The sequence below is a fragment of the Grammomys surdaster genome, unplaced genomic scaffold (assembly GCF_004785775.1).
Source record: "Grammomys surdaster isolate TR1022 unplaced genomic scaffold, NIH_TR_1.0 205, whole genome shotgun sequence".
In the NCBI taxonomy this organism is placed as follows: domain Eukaryota; kingdom Metazoa; phylum Chordata; class Mammalia; order Rodentia; family Muridae; genus Grammomys; species Grammomys surdaster.
In genome coordinates, this window is record NW_021604650.1 from 554,271 (window position 1) to 572,320 (window position 18,050).

The window sequence follows — 18,050 nt, forward strand, 5'->3', positions numbered from 1 at the left end:
TCTGTTCCTATTTTGTGGAAGTTTATAGAGAATTGGTATTAGGTCTTCCTTGAAGGTCTGATAGAATTCAGCACTAAAACCATCTGGCCCTGGGCTTTTTTTTTTTTTTTTTGGGGGGGGGAATACTTTTAATGACTGCTTCTATTTCTTCAGGGGTTATGGACTGTTTAGATGGTTTATCTGATCCTGATTTCACTTTGGTAGCTTGTATCTGTCTAGAAAATTGTTGATTTCATCCAGATTTTCCAGTTGAGTATACACTTTTGTAGTAGGATCTGATTTTTTTTTTAATTTCCTCAGTTTCTGTTATGTCTCCCTTTTCGGTTCTGATTTTATTAATTTGGATACTGTCTCTGTGCCCTCTGGTTAGTCTGGCTAAGAGTTTATCTATCTTGTTGATTTTCTCAAAGAACCAGCTCCTGGTTTTGCTGATTCTTTGTATAGTACTTTTTGTTTCTACTTGGTTGATTTCAGCCCTGAGTTTACTTCCTGCCTTCTACTCTTCTTGGGTGTATTTGCTTCTTTTTGTTCTAGAGTTTTCAGGTGTGCTGTCAAGCTGCTAGTGTATGTTCTCTACAGTTTCTTTTTGTAGGCACTCAGAGCTATGAGTTTTCCTCTTAGCACTGCTTTGTGTCCCATAAATTTTGGTATGATGTGCCTTCATTTTCATTAAATTCAAATTCTTTTTTTCTTTACTTCTTCCTTGACCAAGTTATCATTGAGTAAAGCGTTGTTCAGTTTCCACATGTATGTGAGCTTTCCATTGTTTCTGTTATTGAAGACCAGCCTTAGTCCATGGTGATCTGTTAGGATGCATGGGATTATTTCAATCTTTTTGTATCTGTAGAGGCCTGTTTTGTGACCAATTATATGGTCTATTTTGGAGAAGGTGCCATGAGGTGCTGAGAAAAAGGTATATTCTTTTGTTTTAGGATGAAATGTCCTATGGGTATCTGTTAAATCTATTTGGTTCATAACTTCTATTAGTTTCACTGTGTCTGTTTAGTTTCTGTTTCCATGATCTGTCCATTGCTAAGAGTAGGGTGAAGTCTCCCGCTATTATTGTTGTGAGGTGCAATGTGTGCTTTGAGCTTTAGTAAAGTTTCTTTTATGAATGTGGGTGCCCTTGCATTTGGAACAGAGAGTTCATCTTGGTAGATTTTTCCTTTGAGTATGAAGTGTCTTTCCTTATGTTTTTTGATAACTTTTGGTTGAAAGTCTATTTGAGCAAGAGGTCTTTAAAGGATGTTTTGTAACAGAAGCTAAGATAAGCAGTTAATCTGGTGAACAGTGCAGAAGCAGGCATTTTAACAGAAGCTAAATTAGTTGGGGTATCTTGATCTATGGTTCCTAGAATAGAGTTATTTTCCACAGACTCTCCATCAAGATCAAAATCCAGCTAAGCCTACAAAATAGCCTCAGCAACAGTATAAGATGGAGGAACCTCTGTACTGTCTTGCCCTGTTACGAGTACTTTTCTATTTGTTTCCATTTCCAGCACCACATGAATTGGATGTGGCACAACTTAATCCTTTTTTTTCTTTTTTTTGGCACAACTTAATCCTATAATCCTAGATAAGACAGGTAGAAGCAGAATCAAGTGTATTATCAGATAAATAGTGTGAGGACAATCTGAGCAACTGTTGCCTTCATCAACCTATGTAGATCTGTCTGAGACCTGGGATTTGAGGACTTTAAAGAAAGAGGACTACAATCTAATGCTGCAGACAACTTTACTTCAGTTTCAGTGCATTTTATACACAAATGTAACAAAGAAGCAATGATCCAAAGACAGTAAAGATCAAAAAAATGTAAATAAACACCAGTAAGCACATACTAAATATTAACAGAGCAGCCCTTTCCCAGAACAGACTTTTCTCAAGATAGAGCAATTCTAACACAATTGCCTAGTGAGTACTATAAATTATATCTGGAAAAGCAGAAGGCCATATCCAGACTCAGGGCACACTGAGGACAGCACTCCTTTCACCAAATTGGGTTCTACAGCTATCTTCCAACATCCAAAAAGAAACATGTCTTATAAGTTGATTGCAAATTTTTGACATAGGAGGCACAAAATCACATTTATAAACAATCAAGGGAACAAAATTTACTTGAGGTAAAAGGCTCTCTTCTCTGCCTGTTTTACTGGAGACTCTCTCACAGTTCCCCAAGGCACTGTTCATCATGCACCATGACCATGTTCTAAGAAAAAAAAAAAAAAAAGAGCCCAGTGTAATGGCAAACTCCTCCAATCCCAGTGCTCTTAAGCTTGTGATTGCTATGAGTTCAAAGCCAGCCTGAACTCCATCCTGAGGCCAGCCAATAATGAGTGACATGGCTACATAGGGACTCAAAAAAATAAAAAATAAAAAATAAAAAAAACAAGCAAAGACCCACAAACCTTTCCCAGGATTGGAGAAACTCAGTGACTCAGTACCACTTCTCCATTGCTTCCCGGGTTACCTGTAGAGAGGAAATATTTCAGCACAGCTCTCCCTATCCTCCCCACTGTATGAGACTACAATTGGAAGATACAACAATGCTCTTGACTCTTGACTACTCACTGCTTTCAAGCCATTGGACAACAGCTTTACTAGCTCACTGCTAACCAGGCTCAATGCCACTGTGGAAGGCAAAGTGAGCTACCTTGCCATTGTTCCATCTCTGACCAGGTCACCAACTCCCCTGGCCAATCTCTACTCTGTTCTATAGGTCCTTCCACAAGAAAGAACAGTAACAACAAACACAGGTGATATGGTGCTGTGATCTTTAATCCATTAAATGTACAACCCAAAAGTGAAACACAAACAGCATCATTGATTCTCGTTGTGCTTTTTTAAAAATTATAGTTTTAAAGCCATTCAAAGGCAATGACATAGCAGAAAGTATAGCAAACTATTTTTAAAATAAAATTGAGAACAACTGTGTATGTTCAAGATTTAACTCTTGTAAGGCTTACATTCATAACCACTTTGATCACCTGAACTGTAAAGTATGGGCATTAATGTGACCTTCCCTTTGTCAGAACATTAAACTTCAGCTCTGGCATATGAAATTCTTTCCCATAAGAAAACTTTCTAGTTCCTGCTGTGGGGTACATAGGTGACGACTTTCATAGTTATGATCCCATCTTTTTTGTTCATTAGGTATTAATGTGTTAGGGTTTTCTGTGTGTATAAGATTTTGGGATTCACAGAGACAAGTTGATCTCTGTGAAATTAAGGCCAGCCTGGTCTACATAGTGAGTTCCAGAACAGACAGGGTTACACACTGAAACCCTTTCTCAAAACAAAACAACAAAAGATTTAGGAATTCAAGTCACAGTGCCCAATCGGGTTTTTTCAGAGTGTGAGAGAGGACACTATCAAAATTTACCAAAAAAAAAAAAAAAGTCCCAATTACCTGTTAGTGTGTGAGGGCAAGTGTTAAGAGAAGGCACTATGACAGCTTTAAAACCCTTGGACAACCATCTGAATTAGGATACCCTGCTATTTCTAAACACAGTAAACTCTGTGGGGAGCAGACTTGGCAGCAGACCTCAGGTACAGCTGCTGGAAATGCTGAAGTGCACTTCCTGTCTGGGTACTCCCATCCATAGATCAGTTCAATCTCGGTCATTCATCCCCACAAACACCCACCAACCCATCACCCACTGATGTTGATAAATGATGACCCCAGAGCTACAGCACAAAGCCATCTCAGCAATCCCTAGCTACAAAGCAGAGTCTCATTTTCTTTTAATACATCCTATAGATTAGTCTAAAGCATGAAAAGGTAGATGAGAACCAGTGTCCACGATGAAGCTACAGTACAACCCTGATGAAAACAACTGTAGCCACTACAACAAACCATATGAGACAGTAACACTTTGCACTTTGCTAAGTAAGGCTTGCTTATGGCCTCACTCCTGACAAAAACCACATTGGCTCCACTTGCTAGGTAGCAAAATACAGAGATGTTGGCCACCTGACTTAAAAAACTCAAATTATACTCAATTACATTGCAAAAAACCTACACAAACAAAATGGGTCTTTTTGATACTTCCATGGCACTTTTTGAGGGATGGAATTTTTTTTCCTTTTGTTTGGGCTCATATTAACCTACTGAATTTTTTTCTCATTCGCATATCCCAGCCACTGTGGGATACCAACCACTGTTTGTGTACTAAAGAAACTACAAGGAAAATACAGTGCTTGTCTGTCTTAATGAGAGGAAGTAAATCAAGCATAACCATTTAGAGGTCTGATCCAGTATACAGCAGGTATCAAACATAAACCTCTGGCTGGGGCTGCATAGAAAAAGAAAAAGAGAAGGGGGTGGAGGTGGGGGGAGAAGGACAGAAATGTCACAAGCATCTATGAGACAGATTTTTGGTATTCTTAAAAGGGATACTCAAAATTTATCAGCAAGTAATAAACCATGAGAGACTTCTCAGTGAAAGAAAGTTGTGATTTTATCCATTTGATGATAAGATGCACACTAAAGTGTTAAACCTGGTGGATAGAGAGAATATCTGGCATACACACAGCCCCCAAAACAAAAACAAGAACATCTTGGCAACAACTAGCTTTTCCTAAAGTGAGTTATGTTTAATGTTTTGAAATCTCCATTATGATCATATAAATGTGCTACACTTAGTGACAGGAGTGCACACAAAAATAGTGCTTGCATAGGGACACTGGTCTGACTCCTCTACCATGTCCCTGAGCCACAAAGAAAAGGCATTAACAGACTCTTTCAACCAGTTATGAATCTCCTAAAAACTATTTCCAGCCAGTCATAAAAAGGCATTTTGTGTTGAAAATTGTGATAGAAAATCAACAATTTAAAGTTAGAAAACAGGCCAAGGAGAACTCCTAATAACCCTCAAAGAAACCTTTATAAACATGTCCAGGAACAGAGTATGTTTATTAATGGAATACTCACTTAACACACACACACAGATGTAATACTGAAGCAATGGCAAAGTTTCCCTGCATCATCTTCCTCACCATTAAGCGTAGAACCAGAGGTGGGCACAGGGACACACACCTACAAGCTCAGCACTTAAGGAGTCTGAGGCAGCAGAACCTCAAATTCAAAGCCAGTCTAAACTTCAAAGTAAGTTAAAGGCCAACCCAGACTACATAACAAAACTCTGTCCCCAAAACCCTCTCTGACTTTGTCTCAGTATCAGGAGTATATAACTTAATACAAGCTTTCAGATAGTGGCATCACCTGAAAACTCTGCACTATGCCAGGAGTGAGCTTCCAGCCCCTTACAGTCAGCATGAGCAGTGAATAGTTTTAAAACAAGTTGGAATTGTTCCCAAATGTCATAGCAAAAGGAAAAATAACTAACATTTTCAGGATAAGATGGTATGAAAATATGTAAAATGCTTAATATTAATTCAGGATTTGCTAAATGTTTAACTGGAAAACTATTACTAAAAGAAAGTTGTGATAAAATTAAATGCATTTTCTCCTACCTTCCATTCATACTCCACATACATAAAATTTACACTAGGCTTTGCCAAAAACCTGTATCTCCTTCCTGCAACAAAATTCAAATTATCTCAAAAATTAAGGCTTCTCTACCTTCAGGCATATTTTAAGAAGGTTTAAGTTCATAATAATTCACTATTACAAGTCAAAGAAAAAAGCAATAGATAAAACTTTATCACATAATCAAGGTAAATGTAAAAAAATAAATTTTAGAGTCTGAGCAATTGGCCTTCCTAAGCCAATTATTTTAAAACTATTAGTCTAACCAGAAGAATAATTAAGAGGGAATTTGTTTGATTTCTGGTAGCCCTGGCCATCCTGGAATTTATTCTGTAGACCAGGCTGGCCTCAAACTCACAGAGATGATCTACCTGCCTCTGCTTCTCCAATGTTGGGAATAAAGGTATATGCTAATGGCACCTGGCTAAAGAAGTATTTTAAATAGTTTGGCTAGACTGAGTATACATCCTTCTTCAATGGAGAAGAAAAAAGGAAAGTTTACTAAATAAAAATCAACAGACTAGCTTTGATATTATGAACATTAGATAGTATATAGAACAAAATGCAGTTTGGGGGCAGGTATAATGGTACACAGAGGCACAAGTATCTCTATGAGTTCAAGGCTAGCCTGGTCTATGTTATGGCAACACCATGAGAGAGACAGACAGACAGACACACAGACACAAACAAACACACACACACACACACACACACACACACACACACTACAGAGTTTAGGTAAAGACTTTAGATCAGATAATTTGGTATTACCACTAAGCAAAATGAAAGTGAGCATTAATTAAAAGGAATAGTATTTGGTAATGCCTTTTCTCTGTTGAAAATGACTATTTTTGTGACTGACATAAATGTACAGTGAATCTCACCAAGACACAAATTCAAGGTAACTTCTCAGAGGTTACATGGTTCATTCAACTACAATTTTACCATGAAATATATAGCTCATTCCTTTTATTATGAACCACTGACTTTTAAAGAATAGTTTGCCTCTTTTCTAGAAAGAAGCTATAGAAATAAAAATAAAAAAGCAAGTTCAACAAAACTGCCAGCCTACTTGGTATAAGAACTTACAATCTGAAACAGATTAAGTAATTTAACTCATTCATGCTGCATAGCAAAAAGAATTCATATAAATTCTTCTGTAGACCAGGCTGGCCTCAAACTCAGAAATCCACCTGCCTCTGCCTCCCAAGTGCGGAGATTAAAGGCGTGTGCCACCACTGCCTGGCTTTCATATAAATTCTTGAAGCAAGGATGGTACCACAAATCTGTATTCAACTACTCAAGAAGACAGGGAAGAGAGGAGGACGATGGGAAGCTCACAGCCACCTGGAACAGAGTAATTTCAAGACCTGAGTCTGCATAGTCAAGCGGGCTGGGGGACAGCTGCAGGGCAGAGCAATTGCTTAGCATATTCAGGCAATAGGTTTAATCACCAGTACTAGGGGAATTTTTTTAAAGAATAATAAGCATCATTTCAGTGGGCCTTTTGTTCTGAGCCTTTTTCAAGTTATGTAAACTTTTTAAAAGACAAATCTTCAAAGATACAAAAGAACTAAAATCCAAAATCCAAAAGAGAACTTGATCCAAAACCATACAATTCATGAGGTTGTCCTCCATTCCTTAGCCTTCATGGCTGCAGAGGGATGTACTGGTCTTAAAAGGCACTATGTGGCACATCAAAGGCTTAAAAGCTGCATTCCTGTTTTCCTTTTAGCCCCCACCCCCACCCCTTAAAGTGCAAAAAGCAGAGAATAGAGAAAAGAGTAGCCTTGAGTCTGTAACAGCAAGAAAAAGAACTGCTTCCACAACAAGTGGAATTGGAAACCATAGCAGAGGTCAGTTCATTTATTACAGTGCCATCTCAGATCTCCCAGGATGGTCTCAGATCTGCCATTCCTCTGGAAATGGACCCGTGATGATGGCATTGGCAGAGATCCAGAAGCTGACTGGGCTCTTGTTGGATCTTCTCATTAAGATGCTATTGCGACTTTTTATCAGCAGATGGTCTCCCAACGACAGCATCCCTTACTGCAGCCTGAGTAGAATTACCAATATGAGAAGAAGCCTGCAAAAGTCCATTTAGTCAATATATTAGTTAATAAATTACAATATGACATGAAAAAACTAAGTCCTGGGAGATAACTTCCAAATATCTTTCCTCATAAGCAGCATGCTGAAAAGGCAGAGGGACTGAGACAACTGTAGTGAGAGGAAACCATGATGCCAGCTGACTCCTAAGTGTCACCTGAGCATCTGTTCCTCTGCTGAAGAGGTAGAGGCTTCCCTGTTCATACTGTTGACCTAACTAATCTATTTATGTCACAAAAAAGAAACAAACTAGTCCTAAAAACATACAAAATGACCAATTGTAGTGGTACAGACCTACAGTCTCAGCATTCAGGAGGCTAAGGCAGAAAGATTATGAATGTCCTAGGCCAACCTAGACTACAAAAAGACCTTGTCTCAAAAAAATGAAGCAGGAGCTCATCCAGGTGTAGCAGATACTATGTAGCTATACCTACAGCATTTGTAGCACTTCAAAGCTATTAGAGACAGCAGAATCAGGAGTTCCAGAGTTCAAGCTCATCCTCTTCTATATATGAAATCTGAAACCAGCCTGGGCAACATGAGACTATTGCAAACAAACAAAAATGGGCTAATAAGATAGCTCATTGGGTAAACACTGCTGCTCAACTCTAATGATGTAAGCTCAATCCACAGAACCCACCTAAAGGTTAAAAAAAACTCTGACTTCCATATCCTGTGATCTGGGTCCCATACATCCACATTAACGTATCATATACAACCCAACACACACAATAGTAACAAATTTAAATAAACTTTGAAAATAAAAAACCCTACAGATCATGACAATCTCAAAAAACATTTGCTTTTTGAAGATATAAATAAAGGTATGTATGAAAATGCCATAAACAAACCCATTATTTTGTATGTTAACCAAATAATTAATTAAAAAATATATACATAAAAATTTGATAAATGAAGGCAATGTCATACATTTTCTACCCCCAAAAGATTTAAAATGCAACAGTGTTAAGTTCCTATTTTATCAGTGAATCAAATTCATCAGAACATGAGAGAATCATACAGGAATAGGATCTGAAGTGCTCATAATTAGAGCTGCCCCAGGCCCTCTGTAACTCCAGTTCCAGGGGATCCACCTCTTCTTGCCTCTGCAGGCACTCTACACAAATTGTACACAGACATATATGCAGACAAAGCACTTGTACACATTAAAAGTAAAACTGACCCAGGAAAAGGACAATAGATCAAAGACCCCCTTTTGCATTAAAGAGCCATTTTCAGGCGTTAAAACAAGACATCAGGATTAAATATCTATATACTAAAAAAGAATAAAATGTTAAGCCCATCAGAAAGTGGGCGTACCCTCTTTTTCACTATGAAATTCCTTCAAATTTTACTACAGAAGCACGATCACCACAGACTCTCAGGCTCAGCTAGCACCACTCACCTGCTCTAACACATATGCTGCACCGGAGTCAATAGCTCCTCCCAGCTCACGATACTGCCCGGAATATCTGATGTAGCCCCAGGTAAGGAGTGCTATTAACAGCAGTCCAACCATACAGTTGAACAGCTGGGCCACAACCTCAAGCCCAATGAAGCCAGTGATGCCCGAGGCTATGTACAATGCTGCGATGCCTGTGAACAGAACTGCAGGGGTTCGGAAGGTACTGAAGACATTCTTGCTGCCATTGTGCTTGCAGAAGTTCTCATACAGTTCTTTGATTTCCTCCTCCAGCTCCTGCTGGTAACGGAAGCTGAAATCCTTCCCACCCATCTTTTTGGTCTTCTTAAAGTGGTCCAGAGCAAGTTGTTTGGATTCTTGGTGCTTCTCTTCTAAAATGTCTGGAGACAAATAAGGTTTCTCTCCCCCACAAATCTAAAAATGACAAAAACACATGCTGAAAATTCTTGTACATGCCAAATAAAATATGTAAAAAGACACAGTAAAGATTAGAATGCTCTTAAGAGTTTAGAAAAAGGCTTAGAAATTAATTTCAGAAAATATTCAAAGGAGACTAAGGATATAACCTACATTTTAGAGAATTTGCCTGGTACACACAGAGCCCTCGGTTTAATCCCAACACCGTTAAAGTCAGTACGGTGGTACACATCTGTAATCCCACCCTCAGCAACATGAAAAGTCTGAAGCCCACCTAAGCTCCATGAGATTCTGCTTTAATGAGAAGCCAGAAAAGACAAATCTCCAAGGCCAAAGTCATATTGGCATATACCTATAATCTCAGCACTTAAGAAGCAGAGGCAAGAGATTCATACATAAAACATAACAACTTTTAGGCCAACCACAGCTACATAGCAAGCCTTTGTATAAAAATATAAAAATTAATTAAAAGCTTGGTTAGAAATGGTTAATAACCAGACACTGGGAGGCTGGAGAGATGGCTTAGTAGCTAAGAACACTTGCTGCTCTTGCAGGACCAGAGTTCAGTTCCCAGCACCCCCAACATGAAGCTCAAAACCTCCTACAACTAGGGCTCCAAGAGATCAAATGTCTGACTCTGATGTACTCGGAGGACCCTATGCCCTCTTCTGGCCTCCATGAACACCCACATCTATGTGGCATACATATACAAAGATTAATAAGTGAAAACAAACTTAAGGCACATTCCTGTGCTACAGCATTAGTGAGGTATAGGCAGTGCAATCGGACACTCTCCACTAACACAGTGATTCTCAGGCTAGCCTATTACATAAAACCCTGTCTCAAACAACAAACAAAAAGGATACGTTGAGAAGGATCAAGTTTGGGCCTTTGAAGTCAGTGGCCATATGCTTAGGAAATGACACTTTGGAACAAGGTGTTACTCACATACCTCTTCCATGTTGTTGTAATAAATATCTTTGGCAGAGGCTGCAGCTGCCAAATTGTTGGCTTCAGCAGTGGCCTTTTAAGAAAGGAAAGTGTGAAATACTTCTTGTAACATTTTCCAAGAAACAAAACAAAAATATCTCTCTTCCTATTCCCATTTTTCCTTTATTAGCCTTCTGTTATTTTTTTTATATTTTCATATAATTCAACACATAAAACACATACTTTCGCCATTTTTTGTGCCAAAACATCTATTCTGACACTTAAGAATCTTTAGCATAAACCAAACCTCTAAAACTGAAGAAACTATAATTTCCTTTAGTTTTAAACTTAACAAGTGCATACCCTGGGCTTGAGACAAAGCTCAGTGGTCAGTGGCAGAGCTCTTACCTAACCTATAAGGCCTGGGCTCAATCCCAGTGCCAAAAAAAAAAAAAAAAAAAAAAAAAGGGGAAAAAAGAAAAAAATAAAGGTTTAAAGGAAGGGAGGGAGGGAGGGAAGGAGGGAAGAGGAGGGAGGTAGAAGATGGAAGAGAAAGAGGAGAATAGGAAGAAGAAGGTAGAAGGCAGAGGAGGAGGAGAGGAAGAGAAAGAAAAGGAGGAAGAAAACTTTCATTATACTACAAGGTCCAATGCAGAGGGTACATACACTTGCTGTAAAATGCTTTTAATAGTCAAGGTAAGGCTATTAAAGAAAAGGAGAGTAGCCTTGCTCTCTTCTTCAGGATTCAGTTGTGTCATATTTGGGTCAATTCCAGCAAATGAAAAACGTCACTTAGAATACCAATGACTTGGGTTGGAGAAATGGATCAGTGGTTAACAGCACTGACTGTTCTTCTAGAGGTTTTGAGTTCAATTCCCAACAACTACATGGTGACTCACAACCATCTATAATATGATATGATGCCCTCTTCTGGTATGTCTGAAGATAGCTACAGTGTACTCATATACATAATAAATTAATAAATCTTTTTTTTTTTTTTTTTTTTTTTTTGGTTTTTCAAGACAGGGTTTCTTTGTGTAGCCCTAGCTGTCCTGGAACTCATCCTATAGACCAGGCTGGCCTCGCACCCAGAAATCCGCCTTCCAAGTGCTGGGATTAAAGGTGTGCACCACTACTGTCTGGCCAAATTAATAAATCTTTTTTTTTAAAAAAAAAAAAGAATATCAAAGACTTTATTACCTGAAGCATGGATTTTGGGTGAGGCAGATCTTCTCCTTGGTAAATTTTAATATATGCCTTAAAACATAAACATAGAAACTATCACAAAAATATAACTGTAAAATATTTTGTTCATATTTTAAAATAGTGAGACCACACAAATGCATTTTCCTAAAATCCTAAATCAACAACCAAGAATTAGCAGAAGCACAACACACCTCTGAGCGCATGTTAGCATTTTTAGTTATCTATAAATATTCTCAAACAGCACAAGTCTACCAAGGCCAGGATTCCACTCAGGACCCCATGCACAACGGCCTCACCACGACCTGTGGGTGGAGACCGTCCACCTGGAGATAGCTGCGTCCCATTTATGTGCGTCTCCTACTCACAGCAACCTCCTAACCACCTCCTGCCACATCATCTTCCTTGAAGGCACAGTAATGACTACTCTAAGAGAGTGCAAAAAATATCACTTGGTTCTTATGCCAATACTGCCACCCAGTGGCCCGCTTCTGTAAGGGCACTAAGGTCATAAAATGCCTCTAACCATTTCCCCCAGAAAATTACTAATATTAAAATCAATTTTACAAAAAGCAAATTAGAACTAAAATTTATATTTACCTTAAAATATTCCAACAGTCCCCGGCAGGTGACTTTTGAACCATTGATCTCCTTCTCCATTAATTTAGATGGATTTAGTACATACGGTATTAGAGCCTGTAACTGCTCTTTGAATTCACTAGCAATATCTATATACAGGATCATAAAGAAAGACACAAGAAGCCAAAATGAGCACAAAACCCTCTTACAGAAAGAGGGCTAAGACTATGCTTGCTATCTTCTGGCTGTGGTCAGGCCGCCGATAGACTGCTATCCTAACGCACTTACATTTGTGACCTTCCTTCCTGTCACATTTAAGTCCTTTCCAGTTCAGAGCAGAATATACAGAATATCCTTATCTTGGTTTCAATTCTGGGACTTTGGTATATTCTCTTGCTTTTTAAGAAATTACATGGTTTAGTTTGGCTTGGCTTTAGGGACAGAATCCTAACTACCCATGGCAGGCTTCAAATTTGCAATCCTCTTGCTTTTGCCTTCCAAGTCAGTATCACTTTTAAAAGAACTAAAGAATGTGTTCAAAAACAAAATAACCTCTTCACTTGCCTCATGCCTTTGCTGCACCCATACACTGTCCCTTAAAACAAACAGGAAGCCACTATTCATTCGTGTGCCTTATTTTTGCTAATATTTTGTCTTAAAGGAGAAAGCTCTTGCCTGGCACTGTGACTCACACCCATCATCCCAGCAGGAGGACCTGACAGAGGGTCAAGGAGCTCAAGGTCAGCCTGGGCTACATAGTGAATTTGAGACTAACCTGGGGTGCATTCATTCTGTCTCAAAAAAACAATGATAGTAATACTTGAGTAGAAGCATTTGTACCTCCTGTTATTTGCTTCTAAGTATCTTCTCAGTGGCTCCCAGGCCACCTCAAGATAAAAAGACCATTATATCAGGAAAGTAATGTACTCTTTGCAGTTTGCACAAAGTTCTCAAAGCAGAATAAGGGGACTCATCAAGTAGAGGCGCCCTTTCTTCAAAGTACAAATAAACAAATCCAACTATGAACATGCAGGAGAATTGAATTACAAGAAATAAGATTTATACAAATTTTCTAATGTCTTTAATGAGTTTCCAACTGCCAAATGAAAATAAAATTTTGCCAATATCAAGATAGAAAAACTCTTCGGCACTCCACAAACCTAATTATAATATAAAAAAATGAACCTATTAAGTTTTAAGAAATAAAAAAGTAGGACAAATTATTAATCTCATACTTGAGGTTGGAGACGGCTTAGCAGTTAAAGCACTTGTCATTCTTCCAAAAGAGACGTGTTAGATTCTCAGAACCCACATGGTGACTCACAATGGTCTGTAACTCTAGTTCCACAGGCTTTAACCCCCTCTTCTAGCCTCTGCAGGCACTACATTCATACAGAGTATAGACATATGTGCAAACAAAACACCCATACACATAAAATAAAAAATAAGTTAAAATGTAAAAAACTGTATCTTAAATCCTTTTATACTGAATCTTTCATACTGAAAAAAGTACAAAGTGGTAGACACACTATACTGTTCTACAGTATGCTTATGTGTGTTAAACTATAGAACCTTACAAAATAGAATTTCATTGAATATCTTTTAATCCTTTGAGAATTTTTAAATGTGTGCATGTGTGCATGCATATGTATATGTGCCACAGAGTGTGTATGAAAGTCAGAGGACAACTTGTGGTAGTCACTCTATTTCTACTATGTGAGTCTAAGGAACTGACTTCTGTGCAACTGCCTTTATTCACTAAGCCACTGGCTTTTCGAAACAGGGTTTCTCTGTGCAGTCAGAGGACTGTCCTGGAATTTCCGTTGTAGACCAGGCTGTCCTCTAACTCACAGAAACCTGCCTGTCTCTGCCTGAGGTTTACAGACCTCAGACTGCTCATGTCTCTACGAAGGCTATTCCAGAACAACAGCTTTTAAATCATAGAAGTGTCTCGTGACAAACAAGCCCAGTTTCTCACGATATAAAAGAAGACTAAGCCCTGGTGTTTGGTTACAGAAATACTTAAATAGCTGCTTTAGCGATCTTCCTGCTCCAGTGAAATTTTTTTATGCTGACGACACAGCATCCTGTTTCTGTGGAAACAAAGCCTCAAAAAAGCAATTGATCCTCTATCTGCAAGAAGCAGCTCAGCTTCTATGACATTGAAACTAAGTTCATGTTTGACCAGAGATTGAACTGCACTCATCAGGCCTGGCAACAGGAACCTTTATCTGCTGAGCTATCCCCACAACAGTTCTACTTACAAATGTATCACAATAAAGTTAATCACATGTGGTGCCAGCCATATATGGTGACACACACCTACAATACAAGGACTTGGGAGGCTGAGGCCATCCCAGGCTACCTAAAAAGTTAGAGGCCAGGTGAGCTCTATGTATCAAGACCCTGTCTCCAAAATTTTTAAAAACCTGTGTTCCTCTCAAGCTACTCTTAGTCAAATATTTATAAGTCAACTACTTTTTTCAACTTAGAATTTATTCTTCACTGAAACTCAATAAAGTCATGTCTGGAGGCATGCTGAAAATCCCAACATTTGAGAGGCTGAGGCAGAAGGACTGAGTTCAACGTCAGTATGGGCTATTATAATGAGTTATAGGTCATTCTAGGACACAGCAAGACACTGGCTCCAAAAAGAAGCAGGTACAATATGCCTCAGTGGGTAAAAGAGGCTTGGCTATGCAAGTCTACTGACCTGGATCCCACCAAAGTGTAAGACAATCACCTCCACAAACTTGTCCTCTGACTTCGACTAACAAGTAGTAGCATGCCCATAAACAATAAATAAATAAATAAATAAATAAATCCTTCAACCTTAAAAGCTTCTCTAAAATTATAAAAATATCCATAAATCTAAAAGTAGAGTCATGTATCACTTTAGCAACAGAGATTGTCTGAGAACTGTGTCATCAGGTAAGTTCCTCACTGTGCTAACACTGTCTAGTGCATAAGTACAATCTACACAGGGCAGACTATGACACATATGGGCTCTATTATCTCTGGGGCCATTTGCACAAAAGCCATTGTTGAGTGAAAAGTTATACCTAACTATACTATAGCTCCTTAAACATACATAAATTTAGAAATTGCGGTAAAAAGAAAAATTATACTTTTAAGTGTTTTCGTTTTTTCAAGTACTTGTAAACTAGGCACGGTGACACTAATCTGTAATCCTAGCATTGGGATGAACAAAACAGAAGACCAGGTTCAAGGCTAGGCTGTGGTAGATAGCCAGTTTGAGGCTAGCAAAGAGCTACTATGCAAGCAAGACTATATCTCAAACAATACATTACAATTTATATCTTTTTGATCAGATTTCATATGCTATTCTTCAATCTAACATTAAATAATTATTTCCATAACTTATTTTTTATTCAACATTTAATAATTTACCCCTGACTTCTCTGTATATGCATACACAGACATCCAAATATCTACCTAATTCTTTTTTTAAAGATTACTCATATACATAAATTTTTTAAAAATATATTTATTATGTTATGTATATGAGTACATTGTCACTCTCTTCAGACACACCAGAAGAGAGCATCAGAACCCATTACAGATGGTTGTGAGCCACCATGTGGTTGATGGGAATTGAACACAGGACCTCTGGAAGAACACTCTCTCCAGTCCCTTCCCAGTTCTTTTTAGTAATTCCTTTTTTTTAATTTTTGAGACAAGGACTCCCTTGATAGCCCAGGTTAGCCTAAAGTTTGATAATCCTTCCTCTGCCTTCCTGTTGCTGGGACTACAGGTACGTTCCACCAAACACCTGGCTAAAGACTGAACTTTAATATTGTGTTTACCATTATCATAAATCAACCAAATCCTTATAAGTACACATTTGGTTTGAAGTTATCCCTTATTATAATATATATATATTTATATTATATATATTTATATATTTGTATATTATATAATTTCTATATAATTATATATATTACATATAATAAATACATGTATGTATAATAAAATATATATTATATATAATATAAAATATCAAATATATATCCTTGAATACAATTTTTATTCATTTATTTGGCCAGTTCCTTGGGATAAACTCCTAAAAACAGAACACTAGATCCAAGAACAAAGCACTTAAAAATGATACTACCATAATACTATGCATAAAAACTGTAACATCGTCAGGTAGTAGTGACACACACCTTTAATCCCAGCATTCAGGAGGCAGAGGTATGTGGTTCTCTATGAGTCTGACACCTGCCTGGTCTACAGAATGAATTCCAGGACACCCAGGGTTCCACAGGGAAATGCTGTCTTGAAAAACCAAAAGCCAAAACCGAAACAAAACAAAAAACAAAAAACTGATAACACACTAATATATTTGTGCTTTTCTGATTGTTATGATGGTTTATATATTTTCAATAATTTGGGTTTTGGAGTTTGGAGATTAGGTTCTAAGTTTGGGTTTGAACTTGAGTTTGATGTTTTTTGTTTTTCCTCAATGCTGAAGATCACACTTGGAACTTCGTATATGTTAGGGAAGCCTCTATAATTGAGCTACATATCCCTAGTCCTTTCTGGACTTGCCTTTTCATATATAAAAAAAAGCATGAGTTCACAGCCAATGAATTCCAGAGGCCAGCTAAGACTATAAAGCAATGCTCTGTTTAAAAAATAATTAATTAAAAAATATATATTGTTCTATCTATTAAATATCTATTGAATGAGGGAAGCAAATTCTTCCTAGTTATGAGACTAGAGGAAATTGCTTATCCTAAATTTCCTCCCTGTCTTATAAACATAAACAACATACTTACCATTTAGTTACTAAACCATCAGCAAACTGTACGGATAGTGGAGTAAATACTGCTGCCTCCCCAAACATACATTCAACTTAACCTCAGAATGTGACCTTACTTGGAAGGTGCCCCAACAAATTTGATTCACTAAACAGGAGGATTTATAATCACTGAGGAAGTCTTAAATCCAGAATGATGGGCTAGTAGGAAAAAGAATATAAGGAAGACACCCATGTGACAACACAAAAACAGCCAATGAATACCAAGGATTGCCATCACTTCCCAGGGATCAGGAGAGAGGCATGGCATAGGCTCTCCTCAGAGCTCCAGGAGGAAACCACCACTACTTCAAACTTCTGGCCTCCTGAACTGTAAAGGAATAAATCTCTAGTGTCTTAAGCTGCTCAGCTTGTAGTAACTCACTAAAGGTAACCACAGAAATGCAAACATGTGTCCCAGTAACATACAGCTTCAGGTCACACTCACACAATCTTTAAAATCTGCCTACTTTCTAAATAAAAATGCTAAAATAAACTGAGTTTCAAAATAGAAGGCTTTGAAATATCAAAACGCCTTAAGATAGAAAATACTGACATTTTTCTATGCTTATACCTAGTAACCTGAGCTCCCCATGAGACAAAAGGATGACATGAAAAGTCACTGACCCATCCCCCTAAGCTCACCTATTGAAAAATATCGAAGCTGGGAGTAGTGGAACATGTCTGTAATCCCAACATATAGAAAGTTAAAACAGGAGAACTCCAAATTCAAAGCCATCCTGGTCTACATATCAACTCCCAGGTAAGCAAGGGCTAAACAGCAAGACCTTAACTCAAAACAAGCAAATCTCCAACACTTTAGATTTGGTAAAAATACAGTTAAAATAAAGTGTCATAACCCTGAAAGAACATTACCAGCCAGGCACAGTGGTGAATAAATACCTTAATCCCAGCAGTCAGGAAGTAAAGGCAGGAAGATAAGTTCAAAGTAACCCTTGGCTACCAAGCGAGTTTGAGGCCAGCCTGGGCTACAGAGATCCTACCCCTCCACACACACACACACAAAAAAAGAAAGAAAGAAAGAAAGAAAGAAAGAAAGAAAGAAAGAAAGAAAGAAAC

General features: G+C 38.0%; 1 protein-coding gene across 2 annotated transcripts in view; it reads right to left on the bottom strand.

Moving 5' to 3' along the window:
• Positions 1-1,716: 1,716 nt before the first annotated feature.
• The window catches only part of Atl3 (atlastin GTPase 3), a 43,574-nt gene continuing 27,240 nt past the window's right edge, over positions 1,717-18,050 (bottom strand). For both annotated transcript variants that reach the window (XM_028770952.1, XM_028770951.1), the window contains exons 9-13: positions 12,170-12,297; positions 11,567-11,623; positions 10,389-10,460; positions 9,002-9,433; positions 1,717-7,573 (exon numbers count right to left, since the gene is read on the bottom strand). In XM_028770952.1, coding sequence (XP_028626785.1) covers positions 7,487-7,573; positions 9,002-9,433; positions 10,389-10,460; positions 11,567-11,623; positions 12,170-12,297 — 776 coding nt within the window. In that variant the 3' untranslated portion in view covers positions 1,717-7,486. The remainder of the gene's footprint in view (positions 7,574-9,001; positions 9,434-10,388; positions 10,461-11,566; positions 11,624-12,169; positions 12,298-18,050) is intronic.